We start from the raw sequence: 18,981 nt of genomic DNA on the forward strand, positions 1-18,981 counted from the left end.
AAAAATTGTTTAAGGTCTTCTTGATGACTGCAAAAAACAGAAACTCTTGATCCTGGTAATAAGAGATTCCGTTCTTGTAGCCTTGATCCCAATAATTCTGCCTGCCTCTTTGACAATTTCAAATCTCTGACAAAGTCACTCAGATCAGCTTGACTGAACAGATGTGGATTAGATGTAGAAGGCTCAAAGTCTGGGTCTGCAGCAGTTTCATTTTCCACTGACATTGTTAGTTCATTTTCGTAGTCCTCCATTGTCCATACTTTGGGTGGCATTGGAACATGAAGACTTTCATTGTGTGGCACTGGTCTTATGGCTGAAGGAAGATTAGGCTATTCTCTTGATTTCTTGTTCTTTGCTGAATATCCTGGCAGAAGTAGCAATCTGTTACATGATCTCTGCTCTCTCCATATCATTGGGACAGCGAACGGCATTGAAGGTCGTGATCCATTCAGCCATGCCCCAAGTATGTCAGTATTGTCTTTTGATTACTCTCCTGCCCAGGAGATGTGGTATGCGCTGTACACGGTCAGCCGAATGATTCACTGCGCCTGAGCGGAATTCGCATAATAAGTGCTTGCATATGTGTAGATCAGCAATTTGTTATTTCAGTGGAAAATTCAGAATATACAGTTTCACAAAAAGTTCATATATGAGTATTTTGAAGTATAAAAGAATATTATAATGTTTCGTATCATTTCTCAAAAACCTTACATGATAGGAAAAATCAAGTCATTTCTGAAATCAGCATGAAAAAATCTACCAGGAACACTCAAAATTGTCCGAGAGACAAAACCTTGGTAACACAGTGATATTAGAGTTCACACAGAGGAGAAACCATTTTCACATTAATAATGAGAGTAAAGGTCTAATCTTGTAAGCACTAAATCATGATTTAAATATATGCAATTATCAGCCAACATCTGTTATCAAGAATCAAATAGGATAAAAAAACACACCTATACATTGAGAGACACCCATCGATGAGTATGTTGGACCTTTGGAATCACAGTAATTTGCTGTGACATAGATTTTAAATGCAAGAATATTGTCCCACACAAACTGGATATTTTGTTGCATATTCTGCAAAAATTGGATCACTGCCTACTTGAGTTTTTAACTCCTGTTAGACATTATTGACACTTGAGCTGGTAATTTTTCGGTTTTAGTCTATTCATGCTAAGGAGCAATTAGTTGCGTGATCAAACACATAAATTGGGGCATACGAATTTTTCTTGTCTGTAATTTGCTTATCTGTGTGTTACCTTTTCATTAGAATAGTTGCAAGTCAATGGCTTGTCAATATTCTTAATGCACAATGTCAGTGCGCTCCCTTGCCAGCTCTGATGAAAATTGAAAAGCAGGCAAGCAAGCACAATGTCAATGCGCATTGTAAAGTAACGTCACTTTCAGGGGCTGGGTTTTTCTCTGTATTTCCTGCTTATAGTACTCACTGACAGTAATTCTCTTGATGGCACCTCACTTCTCATCGGAGCCGGCGAGGGAGCACACTGTCACTGTGCGTTAAAAAGAATATTGCACATAGACAATATCTGACTGAACTTAAGTGAGACTTGACAAATAATGATTTCTCTGTAGAGCAGGGTCTAGCCCAATCTTAGAAATTGTCTTCACTGACAAAACTTTGTTTCAGAGAAGGAACAGATGCAGCGGCAGTGAACGGAGCCTTGTTTGAGTATCCCATCACGCACTTTGCGGTCTCAAATCAAGCATCCTCAAACAGGAAGTTTATGAAAACAAATAAAGCAGAGTAGAGAGGGAACAATAGGTAATTTTTAATTACAGTATATTAGAAAAAAAATTAGATTATTACATTGAATAGATTTAGGATTAAATCATTGTTAGTTTCGAACCACCCCTTTTATGCACTTAAATAAAAAATAAACACAAATCCACAAATAACACATATATTTGGTATCCTTGAAATCGTATCAACTTCCTACAATACAGTGGTAAGACTATTTATGGTGATAATTAAACGGTGTTAAAAAACTGTAATTTTTATTTCTCCATTAAATCCAAAAAATGTAATAAAAAATGTAATGTTGAGGCTGTGTTCGCACTTAGTCCTGCGTTTTTTTTCTGCAGGTTTCCGCACCTCACTATGCAATATCAATGTTTTGTGATTATTGAGGGTTTAAGCATTTTTTAATTTTTTCTCCCCCTTATTTTATGAGTACTTGAAGCAGTGTTATTAATGCTTTTTTTTTATAATAGACATTGTACTTTATAATAGTGGTGTATTTAGGTCTATCGGTTTTGCATTTATTTGTTAAAATCTCGGAAATTTTTCCCCAAAATTGAAAAGTTTGCAATTTTCACACTTTCAATTTTATATCCTTAAATCAGATCACCATGCTATACAAAATAGTTAATTAGTAACATTTACAATGTTAACATCAGCATAACTTTGCAAATGTCATTTTAAAAAATGCACCCCTCAAAGTATTCAAAACTGCTTTCAGGAATTTTTTTTCACCCTCTTTAGATGTTTCACAGAAATTAACTCAAAGCGACATGATATTATGAAAAGTTATATTTTTTTAAATGTTGATTTAGCCCTATTTTTTTCATTTTACAAAGGCTAACATGACAGAATGGACACAAAATTTGTTACTCACTTTCTCCTGAACATGATACCCCATATATGATCAGACACTGGAGCACAATTTGACTTTTGGTGCCTGTAGAGACATGGGTCAGCGGGTGCCCTAGTCCGCTAGCATGGACCAGGGGTAATCCCACGAACGTTCGTTCTCCTTTTACCATGGGCATAACGATACTCAGACAACACAGGGTGAGGGTAAAACAGTGTGGCAATGCTTTATTGAACCACAAACAGACAGATAACATGTAGAACAGTCCTAGCAAAATACCCAAGATGGTGCACATTACAGAATCTCACCTTTATGATGACTCACCGGGATAAGAACAGCTGTGACTTCAGAGCTTCCAGGGTCAACTACCCTATGGCACGCAGAGAGGAGGTAACAATAAGCTTATAAATATGAGTCTATGACAAGGCTAGTTGACCGGAAAGTCACAACCTTTCTCAGAACATCTCTATGGAGCCAGGTGACCGGTGGGTCCCATTCCAAGCCCCTACAAATGTATCCATGGGGCTCAGTCAAGCGGTGGGTACAAATCCTGCTACCCATAACGTATCCATGGATTCACAATGGACAGTGGAGCAGATCTGTATTCTTCCAGCCGAAGCCACGTTCCACTAACCTGGTATTCTGTAGAATGACAAATCTGTGTCCCTCATGATGGAGCCATGATGTCTTCGCTGCTGTCCTGTAGAGAGTATTTGATTCTTTTGGATGTCTTGGCTGATTCTCTGGCTCTTGTTACAGAGGCATATAACCTCTTTTTATAGTTAACAACTGTTCTTCATCCAGTATTCACAGGTAAAAGGGGAAGAATGATGATAAGACCAACTTGCATTGTTTGATTATGTAATCTATTTGCATAGTTTATCCTCCTATGTTTTGCAAGTCAATATTACAGGCTTACACAAACAAAAGTCTGTTTTCTTGACCAACCAGAAAAAAACAAATTCAAAAGTCAACATATAAATAACAGTCTATTCTTCCTGGCTTGCTGAACATATATGTCTGGCTAATTAAGATAAAATGCTGTGTTGTCACAGAGCGCAAACTTGGCTGGATCAGATCTCAGGAGTCTTGAAACAAGTGCAGGGCCTCTAAATTGCCAAAACACCAGAACCTCCCCCACCCACACATAGATGACCCCATTTTGTAAACTACACACCATAAATATTTAGGGTTGTATTGAGCATTTTGACTACACAGGAACTGCACACAATTTTATAACATTGTGCCTTCATATTGAAAATGTTAAATTTTACAGCCAAATTACTGTTTTAACCCCTAAATTATTCATTTTTACAGGCTGAAACATGAGAAATTTGCCCTGACAATTGGTTACTCATTTTCTTTTGAACATGGTGATTTCCCAAGTGTGGTCAGAAACAAGTGTTTGAACAAATGGCAGGGCCCAAAGGTGTAGGAGCACAAACAGTGAATAAAATGGCACTATGTGACATCTTCAGACTCGTAGGCTGCCTTATGTGTTGTCAAATCATATAGGAGACACAACAACTTTCTCATGGAATTTGAAAAAAGTGAGTTCTCCTTGAGACTTTTATATAGGACAAAGCTGTTGTAGATAGCAATCTGGATTAGGTAAATTGCTTCTTTTTTATATCAGGCCCTGGTCTTTCCCTTCACCAGATAAGGATAATGATATAACGTTCATTACAAAATCTTCAGTTTTTAGTCAAATTAGTTGATGCAAAAATGAATTCACCCCACATCAAAAACTACTACATCTAGTATTTTGTACGACCTCCATGATTTTTAAGGACCGCACTAAGTCTTCTTAGCATGGAATGAACAATTTGGTCACATATTGCAACATCTATCTTTTTCCATTCTTAAACTACTTCTTAGAATCATAGAATGGTAGACTTCACGTGAGCTAGACTGTATGCTTCTGTAAATACATCCCGGAATTGTATTTGTTTTTTTTGGTGCTGCATCACACTGTTGACTCATGTTCAGTCTGTGATCTATTAGTATACCCAAGTCTTTTTCACATGTGCTGTTGCTTAGCCCTTCTCTCATTTTGTATATGCGTTTTACATTTTTATTGCCCAGATGTAGTACTTTGCATTTTTCCCTGTTAAAAACCATTCTGTTAGTTGCTGACCACTGCTCCAGTTTATTTATATCATTTGGAATCCTCTCTCTTTCCTTACTAGTATTAGCTATCCCTCCTAGCTTTGTATCATCAGTAAATTTAATCAGTTTACCCTCAATTCCTTCATCTAAATCATTGATAAAGATCTTGAACAATAAAGGGCCCAGGACAGAGCCCTGTGGTACCCCACTTGAGACATTCTTCCAACTGGATGTGCAGCCACTTACAACCACTCTTTGGGTCCGATGACTAGGCCAGTTATGAATCCACCTAACAGTTGCCTTGTCCATTCCATACGTAGTCATTTTTTCAATAAGGATGGTGTGAGATACTTTGTCAAATGCTTTGAAGTCAAGATATACTATATCTACAGCATTTCCCTGATCCACCCAGTCAGTGATTCTGTCATATAAGGAAATTAAGTTAGACTGACATGACTTATTAGTTACAAACCCATGCTGACTCTGGTTAATCACTTCACTTTTATCCAGGTACTTACATACATGTTGTTTAATAATTTGTTCAAAGATCTTTCCTGATATAGAAGTCAGACTCACCGGCCTAGAGATCCTTGGGTCCACCTTCTTCCCCTTTTTGAAGATAGGAACTACATTTGCTCTTCTCCAGTCTTCTGGGACTTCTCTTGTTCTCCAAGAATTTTCAAAGATTATGGAGAGTGGATTAAAAATTTCTTCTGCTATCTCCTTCAGTTCTCTGGGGTGTAATTCATCTGGATCTGGAGACTTGAATTCATTTATCTTAGCCAAGTGATTCCTAACTATCTTTCTGTTTATAGATATCCTGGATTCTTCTATTCCTTTAATAAGACAATGAAGATCAGTTAATGTTACATTTCCTTTCTGAGAGAAAACATGCAAAATGGGAATTTAAAAGTTCGGCCTTCTCAACATCCTTTCTTACCATTTCATTATTTTCATCCTGTAAAAATCCTATAGCATCTTGGACTTTTCTTTTACTTTTGACATATCCCCAAAATCCTTTTTAATTGCTTTTGACATCTCTTGGAAGCCTTAATTCATTGTCAGCTTCAGAAAATCTGATTTGTGCCCTGCAGGTTCTGCAGACAGCATTATATTCTTTACATATGCCTCCCTCTTTCCATTTTATAAACATTTCTTTCTTCCTTTTTAGCATGTGTTTAAGTTCTGTGTTCATCCATCCTGATTTCCTTAAAAGCTTCCTATTCTTCCCTCTTTTCGGAATTGTTAACAATTGTGCTTTGAGAATCTAATTTTTCAAGATTTCCCATCCTTTCTGGACATTTTTGTCCTTAAGGATATCCAGCCATTGGATCCCTCCAATTCTCTTTGAGTCCCTTAAAATCTGCTTTTCTGAAATCTAACCTTGAAGTCTGAGTCTTCACAGGTCATCTTCCTCTAGTTATCCAAAATTCTAAAATGGCATGGTCGCTACCTCCTAGGGTCCCAGCCACTTTTACCTCCTCAACCATTTACTCCCTGTTTATAAGGATTAGATCCAAGGCAGCAGATCCCCTTGTTTTCTCCTTTACATTTTGGAAGATAAAGCTGTCAGCAAGAGAATATAAGAATTTCCTTGACCTGTTAGTTTTGCCTGAGATAGATTCCCAAAAAATATCTGCGTAGTTGAAATCTCCCATGACTACTATGTCATATTTTTGGGGGAACTTGGCCATTTGATGCATAATGAGTTCATCCATATCTTCAGCTTGCACAGGTGACCTATAGTAAATGCCTACAATGGTGTCCTTTCCATTGTTCTGTCCTTGTATTCTTACTCAAACAGTTTCCACAGTACTCCCAGTCTCTGAAGCTTCAATCTCTGTGCAGATATATGCTTTTCTAGCATACAATGCGACACCTCCTCCTCATGTATCAAGTCTGTTTCTTGCAAATAAGTTGTATCCTAGCTTTGTATTCCAATCATTTATCCTACACAACAACGGAGTAAACAGTCCATAGACATATGTAAAAAAAATATACCAAATTTTATTATCAATCAAGAAAAAATATAATAAATATAATATATGTGTATATATATATCAGATTTAGCAGACAAGACAAAACCAACAAATGGACTGTTCATATATGAAGGACATCGAAACAGCTGTGACCCCCAAGGAAACCCATGCAAAACGAGCATCGGGGCTGCAACTGGACACACACTGGCAAGAACTTATGGATAGGATAACATCTGTAATGCCGATATACTGATACCAGTGACTATTAGTCATACATTTTTCCTGTGATCTTTTCACACTTTATGTCCTGGTAGGTTTAAGGAGCCCTGGCTATATTCTCTGTCTATGTCCGGCACTATGAACTTTATATATGCCCTATTGGCTCTTTATACAGTGAATCAGGTGTTGCTTATTGATCCAGCTTGTTACAATTGACAGTGTTGCGATGTCCTTCATACAGTATATGAGCTGTCCATTTGTTGGTTTTGTCTTGTCTGCTAAATGTGATATATATACACATATATTATATTTGTTATATTTTTTCTTGAAAAAAATATATAAAGTGCTCTCAGTGAGAGAAACAAAATAGGAATCTTGTGGGTATGATACCTTTAAATGGCTAACAAATAATAGTGAATGTTGTTACAAAGCAAGCTTTCGGGACTGCAATAGTGAATGTTGTTACAAAGCAAGCTTTCGGGACTGCTTATGTCCCTTCACCCGATGAAGGGACATAAGCAGTCCCGAAAGCTTGCTTTGTAACAACATTCACTATTATTTGTTAGCCATTTAAAGGTATCATACCCACAAGATTCCTATTTTGTTTCTCTCACTGAGAGCACTTTATATATTTTTTTCTACTGGCTAACACGGTACCAAACCACTTTTTTCATTTTTTCTTGATTGATAATTAAAATTTTATATATATTTTTTTACATACAGTCATGGCCAAAAGTATTGACACCCCTGCAATTCTGTCAGATAATATTCAGTTTCTTCCTGAAAATGATTGCAAACACTAATTCTTTGGTATTATTATCTTCATTTAATTTGTCTTAAATGAAAAAACACAAAAGAGAATGAAGCAAAAAGCAAAACATTGATCATTTCACACAAAACTCCAAAAATGGGCCGGACAAAAGTATTGGCACCCTCAGCCTAATACTTGGTTGCACAACCTTTAGCCAAAATAACTGCGACCAACCGCTTCCGGTAACCATCAATGAGTTTCTTACAATGCTCTGCTGGAATTTTAGACCATTCTTCTTTGGCAAACTGCTCCAGGTCCCTGATATTTGAAGGGTGCCTTCTCCAAACTGCCATTTTTAGATCTCTCCACAGGTGTTCTATGGGATTCAGGTCTGGACTCATTGCTGGCCACCTTAGAAGTCTCCAGTGCTTTCTCTCAAACCATTTTCTAGTGCTTTTTGAAGTGTGTTTTGGGTTATTGTCCTGCTGGAAGACCCATGACCTCTGAGGGAGACCCAGCTTTCTCACACTGGGCCCTAAATTATGCTGCAAAATTTGTTGGTAGTCTTCTGACTTCATAATGCCATGCACACGGTCAAGCAGTCCAGTGCCAGAGGCAGCAAAGCAACCCCAAAACATCAGGGAACCTCCACCATGTTTGACTGTAGGGACCGTGTACTTTTCTTTGAATTCCTCTTTTTTCTCCTGTAAACTCTATGTTGATGCTTTTGCCCTAAAAGCTCTACTTTTGTCTCATCTGACCAGAGAACATTCTTCCAAAATGTTTTAGGCTTTTTCAGGTAAGTTTTGGCAAACTCCAGCGTGGCTTTTTTATGTCTCGGGGTAAGAAGTGGAGTCTTCCTGGGTCTCCTACCATACAGTCCCTTTTCATTCAGACACCGACGGATAGTACGGGTTGACACCGTTGTACCCTCGGACTGCAGGGCAACTTGAACTTGTTTGGATGTTAGTGGAGGTTCTTTATCCAACATCCGCACAATCTTGCGTTGAAATCTCTTGTCAATTTTTCTTTTCTGGCCACATCTAGGGAGGTTAGCCACAGTGCCATGTGCTTTAAACTTCTTGATGACACTGCGCACGGTAGACACAGGAACATTCAGGTCTTTGGAGATGGACTTGTAGCCTTGAGATTGCTCATGCTTCCTCACAATTTGGTTTCTCAAGTCCTCAGACAGTTCTTTGGTCTTCTTTCTTTTCTCCATGCTCAATGTGGTACACACAAGGACACAGGACAGAGGTTGAGTCAACTTTAATCCATGTCAACTGGCTGCAAGTGTGATTTAGTTATTGCCAACACCTGTTAGGTGCCACAGGTAAGTTATAGGTGCTGTTAATTACACAAATTAGAGAAGCATCAAATGTTTTTTCGAACAGTGCCAATACTTTTGTCCACCCTCTTTGTTATGTTTGGTGTGGAATTATATCCAATTTGGCTTTAGGACAATTCTTTTTGTGTTTTTTCATTTAAGACAAATTAAATGAAGATAATAATACCAAAGAATTTGTGTTTGCAATCATTTTCAGGAAGAAACTGAGTATTATCTGACAGAATTGCAGGGGTGTCAATACTTTTGGCCATGACTGTATGTCTGTGGACTGGTTACTCTGTTGTCATTGTGTAGGATAAAAGTTGTTTGGAGTGTCCATATTTAATACTTTTTGTCCTAATTGATCAGGCTTATGGCCTTAATAACTCTTTAGTATGTATCATTGGATCCTGTTCTTTGTATTCCAATCATGTGTATCGTCACACCAAGTTTCAGTGATTCCAATGACATCATATTTCTTTTCCTGCGTTAGTAGTTCCAACTCTCCTTGTGTGTTGCCCATGCTTTGTGAATTTGTATAGAAAGATTTTAGTTTGTGATTGGTTTCTCTTTCTCCAATATTTTTATTTTTAGATTTTGTTGTCTTTGTTCTTCCTTTCCATTTCTAATAGCAGAGTTCTCAATAGTATTTGTTAGGTGTATGGCTTTTTCTGGCCTTTTGCTTCCCTTCCCTTCTTTTAGAGTCCGGATGCTGGATGGAGAGTGATGCTCAACTTGTCTCTTCAGAAGTCCCCATAAATGCTCGGTTGGGTTCAGATCAAGAGACAATTGACCTCTATATGTTTTTTCTTCCTATTATTTTTCAGTAGTGCATTGGTGGCTTGAGATATGTATTTTGGATCATTATTATGTTGGAAAAGTGCATATCTACCAAAGGCACGGAGTGATGAGAGCAACTTATCTTTCAATAAAGAGCAGTACATCTCTATATTCATGATGCCATCAATGAAATGTAGCTCCCTGACACCAGCAGCTCTCATGCAGCCCCACATAAGGACACTGCCATCACCATGTTTCACTGTAGGTACCATGCCGTTTTCTTTTTACTCCTCAGCTTTGTGTCACCATTCAGGTTTGAAGCCATCAGTTCCAACATTTACCTTGGTCCCATCACTTTTGAGTATAGAGTCAAATTGGCAAATTGTAGGCAGGTAGTTTTGTCCATGGGCTTTAGGTAAATCTTCCTTAACAAACAACACCCTTGCATGCCATTCCTCTGCAGTGTATGCTGTATTGTATCGGCCTGGATGTGTCTGGGACATGGATTTATGTAGTTCCATCTTTTTTTGTATTAAACCCTCTCTGACATCTGTTGTACTATCCCGTCCATGTGCCCTGGGCCTGTCTGCCCATGGACGGGATAGTATGTCATAGCGGTCGGCCGCGCACACGGGTGGTGTGCGGCTGATTGCAGCCGAGTGTCAGCTGGTTCTCACAGCTGACACACAGCACTAAGAGCCAGGAACAGTAACGGACCGCTCCCGGCACTTTAACCCCCCGAAATTCTGCAACTGAACTCGACCGCAGCATTCTGGAGCCGGCACAGGGGCTGTCCCTCTGCCTTTGGATCGGAGACCCAGCGGCGTGATGTGGAGTCTCGATTGCTGCCATGGAGACCCGATGTCATGATGACATCCGAGTCTCCAGAGCTGAGAAACTTCCTGTAGAAGCGATCAGCATGCAAAAAATGATTGTCCCATAGTGGGACAAAGTGTAAAACTTAGAATTAATTTTAAAAAATGGTTTAAATAATTGTAAAAATATTTGTAAAAAAATGAAAAATAATAATAAAACAATATTCTATCAATAAATATTTGAATGAAAAAAATCTAAACAATAAAAGTACACATATTTGTTATCGCCGCGTCCGTAATGACCCGACCTATAAAACTGTCCCACTAGTTAACCCCTTTAGTGAACACTATAAAAAAAGGCAAAAAACAATGCCTTATCATCATACCGCTGAGCAAATAGTGGAATAACACGCGATCAAAAATACGGATATACAGTGCTCAAAAAAATAAAGGGAACACTAATATACCACATCATATACATTACTGAATGAAATATCGCAGCTGCAAATCTTTATTTATTACATAGTGGCATGCGTTGAGAACAAGAAAACATAAAAATAATCAATGTAAATCAAAATTAATATCCCATAGAGGTTTTGATTTGGAAGGATACTCAAAATCAAAGTGGAAAATCAATTTACTGGCTGATCCAACTTCAGTGGAAATGCCTTAAGACAAGGAAAATGATGCTCAGTAGTGTCTGACCTTCCTACGACACTTGGGCATGCTTCTGATGAGTTGGCAAATGTGGGATCTCCTCCCAGACCAGGACTAAAGCATCCGCCAACTCCTGGACAGTCTGTGGCATTGTCCTGCATTAGGAGGAATCCAGGGCCAACTGCACCAGCATATGGTCTCACAAGGGGTCTGAGGATCTCATCTCGGTACCTAATGGCAGTCAGGCTACCTCTGGTGAGCACATGGAGGGCTGTGCGACCCTCCAAAGAAATGCCACCCCACACCATTACTGACCCACTGCCAAACCGGTCATGCTGAAGGATGTTGCAGGCAGCAGCTCGCTCTCCACAGGGGTCACCAGACTCTATCACATCACATGAGCTCAGTGTGAACCTGCTTTCATCTGTAAAGAGCACAGTGCACCAGTGGCAAATTTGAGAATCCTGGTGTTCTGTGGCAAATGTCAAGCGTCCTGCACGGTGTTGGGCCGTCGGGCACTCAGACCATGCTTATGGACTTGGTTTCTAACCGTTTGTGCAGGCACATGCACATTTGTGGCCTGCTGGAGGTCATTTTGCAGGGCTCTGGCAGTGCTCCTCCTGTTTCTCCTTGCACAAAGGCTGTGGTAGTGGTCCTGCTGCTGAGTTGTTACCCTCCTACGGCCCCCTCCACGTCTCCTGGTGTACTGGCCTGTCTCCTGGTATCGCCTCCAGCCTCTGGACATTATGCTGACAGACACAGCAAACCTTCTTGGCACAGCTCACATTGATGTGCCATCCTGGATGAGCACCATTACCTGAGCCACTTGTGTGGGTTGTAAAGTTCGACTCATGCTACCACGAGTGTGAAAGCACAACCAACATTCAAAAGTGACCAAAACATCAGCCAGAAAGCATTGGTACTGAGATGTGGTCTTTGGTCCCCACCTGCAGGACCACTCCTTTATTGAGGGTGTCTTGATAATTGCCAAAAAATTCCATCTGTTGCCTATTCCAGCATGTGAAGTTGATTATCAATCAGTGTTGCTTCCTAAGTGGACAGTTTGACTTCACAGAAGTTTGATTTTCTTGGAGTTATATTCTGTTGTTTGTGTTCCCTTTATTTTTTTGAGCAGTGTAAATAAACATGGTACCGCTGAAAACGTCATCTTGTCCCGCAAAAAACAATCCCTCATACATCTCCATCACCGGAAAAATAAAAAAGTTATAGCTCTGCAATGCAAAAATAATTTTGTTATGATTGAGTCACCGTAGGAGGCAAAAACAGAAATGCTAGCTAAGTCCAGAAAACCAGAGAAGTTGGCAGCTATCGGATTACAGACCCCTGAACCTATCAACACAACTAGCAGTAGCCGTGGGGGGTTCCTACGATGCCCTAGACCCCTCGATCACAGCCGGAGAATTAAATAGGCCTAAAGAAAGAAGGGAAATCTAAACTGCCCCAGAGCAGACCCCAAAGCAATAGGCAGCCCCCAACATATGACGGTGAAGCAAGATGAATATACTAACACAGACAGAAAGATAGACTGAGCAAAGACGGGGCCCAAGCTAACTTAGATAGAAAAGGACAGGAAGGCTGCTGTCTACAATCCGTGAAAAACCCTATGAAAATAAGAGCCAACAGACTGACAGTGAAAAAGGCCCTGAAGACGTTAGGCTTCAAAAAAGCTATGTCAGTACTCAGGAATATTCTGAAGACCGAGCTACAGGCAAAAGGAAATTCAGCTCACCCCAGAAGGGAATGGCAGAATACAGAAAAGCAAGGAAAACAAAAAACAAAACAAAAAAGCTAACAGGCAAAACAGAAAACTTCGCTTTAGACGAGCAGGAATCAGACTGGTGTCCTAGTAGTCCACAGAGAAATCACCCGCAGGGCAGAAGGGTGTCGGCAGCCTTATATCCAGTCCGTGACTCCACTCAGCCAGTCATCCTCATAAGACTCAGGTACCTGATAATCAGGCTCATTACCTTCCTTTACCAGAATAGGGAGTTCACCAGACCACAGTGACGAAGGGGAAAATGAACTCACAACATAATTTATTTTTTATATAAAATAGTTCTTATTTTATAAAAGAGCCAAATCATAAAAAAATTATATAAAGGAGGTATTGCTGTAATCGTACTGACCCGAAGAATAAAACTGCCTTATCAATTTTACCACACCTGGAACGGTATAAACGCCTCTCCAAAAGAAATTCATCAATTGCTGGTTTTTGTTCATTCTGTCTCCCAAAAATCGGAATAAAAAGCAATCATAAAATGTAATGTGCCCGAAAATGGAACCAATAAAAACGTCAACTCGTCTTGCAAAAAACAAGACCTCACATGATCGCCGGCAGAGCAGGGGAGAATGATGAGAGCCGTGTTCAAGAGCCGACGCCGGGGAACAGCGCTTACTATAACGTTTCTTCCCCGGTGCTGATGCGTGTCACATGGATGACATCCATGAGTGTTATACGTATGCTGGATGTTTTGTGGTCCATGCTGATATTAAAAAAATGGACATGTTAGCGTGTTTTGCCCATGGACACACGGTCCATGGAAACACACTGACATGTGCACAGACCCATTTACTTGAATAGGCAAATGGTCTCTCCGCATGACTGCCCAATGGTATAAAATTCTGTGACACTCCCATGGTGTCAATATGATCACTGCACCTTTAGATGAATTAATTAAGAGGTGTAATTTGCAAATTGGGGTCACTTATGGGGGTTCTGTTGTTTTGGCACCTCATGGGCTCTCCCAGTGGGTCATGGCACCTGCAAACCATAACAGTAAAATCTGTTGCTCCTTCCCTTCTGAGCTCTGCCATGTGCCCAAACAGTGGTTTACCCCCACATAAGGGGTATCAGCGTACTCAGGACAAATTGCACAATAACTCTTGAGATCCAATTTCTTCTGTTACCCTTGGGAAAATAAAAAATTAGGGGCAAACCGATCATTTTTGTGGAAAAAATATATTTTATTTTTACAGCTCTACGTTATAAACTTCTGTGACGCACTTGGGGGTTTAAAGTGCTCACCATACATCTAGATAAGTTCCTTGGGGGGTCTAGTTTCCAAAATGGGGTCACGTGTGGGGGGTTTCCACTGTTTAGGCACATCAGGGGCTCTCCAAATGTGACAGGACACTCGCAGACCATTCCATCAAACTCTGCATTCCAAAACGTCACTACTTCCCTTCCGAGCCCCGACGTGTGCCCATACAGTAGTTTTGTCCCACATATGGGGTATCAGTGTACTCAGGACAAATTAGACAAAAACTTTTGGTGTCCAATTTCTCCTGTTACCCTTGGGAAAATAAAAAAATTGGGGACTAAAAGATCATGTTTGTGGAAAAAATATAGTTTTTTTATTTTCACGCCCGGGCATTATAAACTTTATTGAAACACCTGGGGATTCAAAGTTCTCAACACACTTCTAGATAAGCTCTTTGGATGGTCTAGTTTCCAAAATGGGTTCACTTGTGGGGGGGTTTCCACTGTTTAGGCACATCAGGGACTCTCCAAACGCGATGTGGTGTCCGATCTCAATTCCAGCCAATTTTGCGATGAAAGAGTCAAACGGCGCTCCTTCCCTTCTGAGCTCAGCCATGTGCCCAAACAGTGGTCCCCCACATATGGGGTATCAGTGTACTCAGGACAAATTGCACTATAACTTTTGGGGTACAATTTCTCCTGTTACCCTTGGGAAAATAAAAAATTGGATCTGAAGTAATTTTTTTGTGAAAAAAAATTTAAATGTTCATTTATTTAACCATTCAAAAAATTTCTGTGAAACACCAGAAGAGTTAATAAACTTCTTGAATGTGGTTTTGAGCACCTTGAGGGGTGCAGGTTTTAAAGTTTTTAAAGTTTCAAAGTGACTTGATATGTGATGTGGTCCCAAAAAAAAAAAATGGTGTTGTAAAAATGAGAAAACGCTGTTTAAATTTTAACCCTTATAACCTCCTAACAAGAAAAAAATTTTGGTTCCAAAATTGTTCTGATGTGAAGTAAACATGTGGGAAATGTTACTTATTAAGTTTTTTGTGTGTCATATCTCTGTGATTTAAGGGCATACAAATTCAAATTTGGAAAATTGCAAAATTTTCAAACTTTTTGCCAAATTTCCCATTTTTTTTTTCTTTCACAAATAAACACAAGTCATATCAAAGAAATTTTACCACTATCATGAAGTACAATATGTCACGAGAAAAAATTGTCAGAATCACCGGGATCCATGGAAGCGTTCCGGAGTTATTACCTCATAAAAGGACTGTGGTCAGAATTGTAAAAATTGGCCCGGTCATTAACGTGCAAACCACCCTTGGGGGTAAAGGGGTTAAAGTTTGCAAACAATAGTGCCATCCTGATACTGAGCATAGAAGCTTAGTTTCATTCTAAAATTATAAAGGGAAAACAGCTTACACTATTCCAGCCCGTTGCTCTCTGTGAAGTATGTATCTTCTGTGGACACAGTTGGAGCCGAGAGTCATTTCCACAATTGGACTTATTCTCTCGCATGAGTGAACACGCGCTTCTGTTACCCCAGTGAACCAATCATTCTGATTTGAAGATAAAGTAGGGGAAGAAGGGAATCTTTAAAACAAGACAGAATATCTAAGAGAATAAAATATAGACCTTTGTTGATTTTTTTTGGGGGGGGAATGTACAGGATGATATTTAATACAGACTTGTTTATCAGAACCGTGTTACATTCTTTGTTACTCATTACAAAAAAAATGCAACACTTTAGCTTTCATTTTCCCATAGCAGCCAATCAGGCTCCTTGTATCGTTGCCTACCAGTTGGGCAGTTCTCTCAGTAAGCAATGTAAGAAACTTCCCCTCACAGGACACCGTTCTCTCCTGGTTCTCCTCCTATCTGACCGCTCCTTTACTGTATCTTTTGCCGGTTCCTCCTCCTCTCACCTTCCCCTTACTTTTGGGGTTCCTCAAGGATCAGTCCTAGGCCCCCTCCTCTTCTCCTTGTACACTGCCCCTATTGGTCAAACAATCAGGAGATTTGGTTTCCAGTACCATCCAGTGCACACTTAACATTATGGCTGGTCCGAAACCTTTCGTGTCTCCCCTTTTATCCTCATAGACTGTAAGCTTGCGAGCCGGGCCCTCATTCCTCTTGGTATCTGTTACAATCTGTGTGATTATTGTTATGCTGTAATGTCTATCGTCTGTACAAATCCCCTCCGAAATGTAAAGTGCTGCGGAATATGTCGGCGCTATAGAAATAAAATATATTATTATTATTATCCGGCACCATGCCAACCAGCACAGCAGAGTCCTGCCTACACTGAGGCCCCTGATCATGTGACCCCTGACTCCTCCCCTCCTGTGACCTCATCCCAGGTCCTGTGCGCACAGAGCAGCCATATATGTGGAGTGCGGCTCTGCAGGTGGAGGTAGGTGCTGGAGATTCCCCATTACTCCTGTTTCACACATCAGTTTTTGTCCATCAGTCAAAATCCGCCGTTTTGCAAAAAAAAAAGGATCCGCCATTTTTCTTGGGGGACCCATTTTTTCCCCATTGAGTTGCATTACCGGCGGATCTTGACGGACGGCCATCCATCCATTGGATCCGTTTTTTTGCGGATCTGCCAAAATGTTGCCGTCCGCCGACATGCCCGAACGGACCATGCAACATTTTTTCGGGAGGCCGGATCCGCATTTCTCACTGCGCATGCCCGAAAGACTTCCCTCAGCCGCAAATTTAACCCATAACTCTCACTCTCTCTCTCTCCCCCCTTCCCCAGGCAGCGGTTCCTTTAAAATTCTTCCTTTGACGGATCCGTTAAAGTAACGGTTCGGTGCCAAACGTTGTGGTCAGTACAGGAACGGATCCGTTATCCGCTATTTTTGCGGATTTTGACTGACCAAAAAAAACTGATGTGTGAAACAGGCCTACCTGGGCGCAGGGGACATTAACCCCCTCAGTGCTGAGGCTGTTTACATTTATTTTTGTTGCCGCATTCTAATATCTGTAACTTTTTTTTTCACTTTTCCTCTAACTCTGAAGCACAGGACACATATTGCCCTCACACAGTATGCTGGCCCCCACAGAGCACCCCCCAACACAGTGCAGTTCCCCTCCTTCCACTATAGTCGCTGACTGTTCTGTCCTGAGTTTGGCAGATCTACACATGGTACCGCTCTTTGGGGATCATTGACCTGGGGTGATATAGTGACGTTATTGCGCCGACCTCAGAAGGTGCAGTGGGCACAAACACAGCTAATACCAGGTGACCTCGCTAAAGGTTCCCAAATCTGAGCATGTCCCCAGTTCTTGGATGTTGGGGGAATGGTGGGTGTGTGAGGGCATCTGCACATTCTGATGGAAGCATTCCAGAAGATAGATCTATTTACTTTTATTGCTGATGTCTGTGTTTTATCTATATGGCCGGTATCACACTATCGTGTGTGATGCGAGAAACTTGCAGGAGTCTCTCGCATCAACACCCGGCACTGCCGCCGGCCCTGAGGACCGGAGCTGCGGCTGCATAGAAATACATGCAGCATCAGCTCCGGTCCTGAGTGCCAGCAGCAGCGCCGGGTATTGATGCGAGAGACTCCTGCAAGTTTCTCGCATCACACACAATAGTGTGATACCGCCTTAATATAAAAATGAGTGTATCAGCCACACCCACTCCACATAGCAACCAATCACTAATCATCTTTCATTTCACCAGAGCTGTTTAAAAGAAGCTGTGCTGTGATTGGTTGCTATGAGCAACAGTTTTCTTTGTAGACAGTTGTGGTAACTGAGGCCTATTATTCTTATCATTTCTATGGTGTTATCGTCCTTCTGTAAAGCTGGAAATAACACAATTTATTACTGTGCCAACACAGACCACCCTCTGACACAGACTGCAGGGGGAGCCCAGTGTCACACAGGATAGGATTAGATACACGGCTCAGCAGTCAGTATCACATAGGATTAGATACACAGCTCAGCAGTCAGTATCACATAGGATTAGATAAACAGCTCAGCAGTCAGTATCACATAGGATTAGATACACAGCTCAGCAGACAGTATCACACAGGATAGGATTAGATACACAGCTCAGCAGACAGTATCACACAGGATAGGATTAGATACACGGCTGAGCTGTCAGTATCACACAGGATAGGAGAGATACACGGCTCAGCAGACAGTATCACACAGGATAGGATTAGATACACAGCTCAGCAGACAGTATCACACAGGATAGGATAGATACACGGCTCAGCAGTCAGTATCACACAGGATAGGATTAGATACACAGCTCAGCAGACAGTATCACACAGGATAGGATTAGATACACAGCTCAGCAGGCTGTATCACAGGATAGGGCTAGATACACAGCTCAGCAGACAGTATCACACAGGATAGGATTAGATACACAGCTCAGCAGACTGTATCACACAGGATAAGATTAGATACACAGCTCAGCAGACAGTATCACACCGGATAGGATTAGATACACGGCTCAGCAGTCAGTATCACAAGATAGGATTAGATACACAGCTCAGCAGACTGTATCACACTGGATAGGATTAGATACAAGGCTCAGCAGACAATATCACACAGGATAGGATTAGATACACAGCTCAGCACAGTATCACACATGATAGGATTAGATACACAGCTCAACAGACAGTATCACACATGATAGGATTAGATACACAGCTCAGCAGACAGTATCACAGAGGACAGGGTTAGATACATAGC

The 18,981-nt window shown here is 40.7% G+C and overlaps 1 protein-coding gene across 13 annotated transcripts in view; it reads left to right on the forward strand.

Annotated features, from left to right (window-relative positions):
• The window catches only part of LOC141050961 (uncharacterized), a 292,974-nt gene that overhangs the window by 133,128 nt on the left and 140,865 nt on the right, over window positions 1-18,981 (forward strand). The window contains exon 1 of one of the 13 annotated variants that reach the window (XM_073547703.1): window positions 16,605-16,675. The exons of the other annotated variants lie outside the window; for them this stretch is intronic. Within the exon in view, the coding sequence (XP_073403804.1) occupies window positions 16,649-16,675 (27 nt within the window). The 5' untranslated portion in view covers window positions 16,605-16,648. Of the gene's footprint in view, window positions 1-16,604; window positions 16,676-18,981 lie in introns of those variants that run through there. 13 annotated transcript variants of the gene reach the window in all.

This window comes from Dendrobates tinctorius, unplaced genomic scaffold (genome assembly GCF_039654945.1).
Source record: "Dendrobates tinctorius isolate UK_male_01 unplaced genomic scaffold, ASM3965494v1 ptg000155l, whole genome shotgun sequence".
Lineage (NCBI taxonomy): Eukaryota > Metazoa > Chordata > Amphibia > Anura > Dendrobatidae > Dendrobates > Dendrobates tinctorius.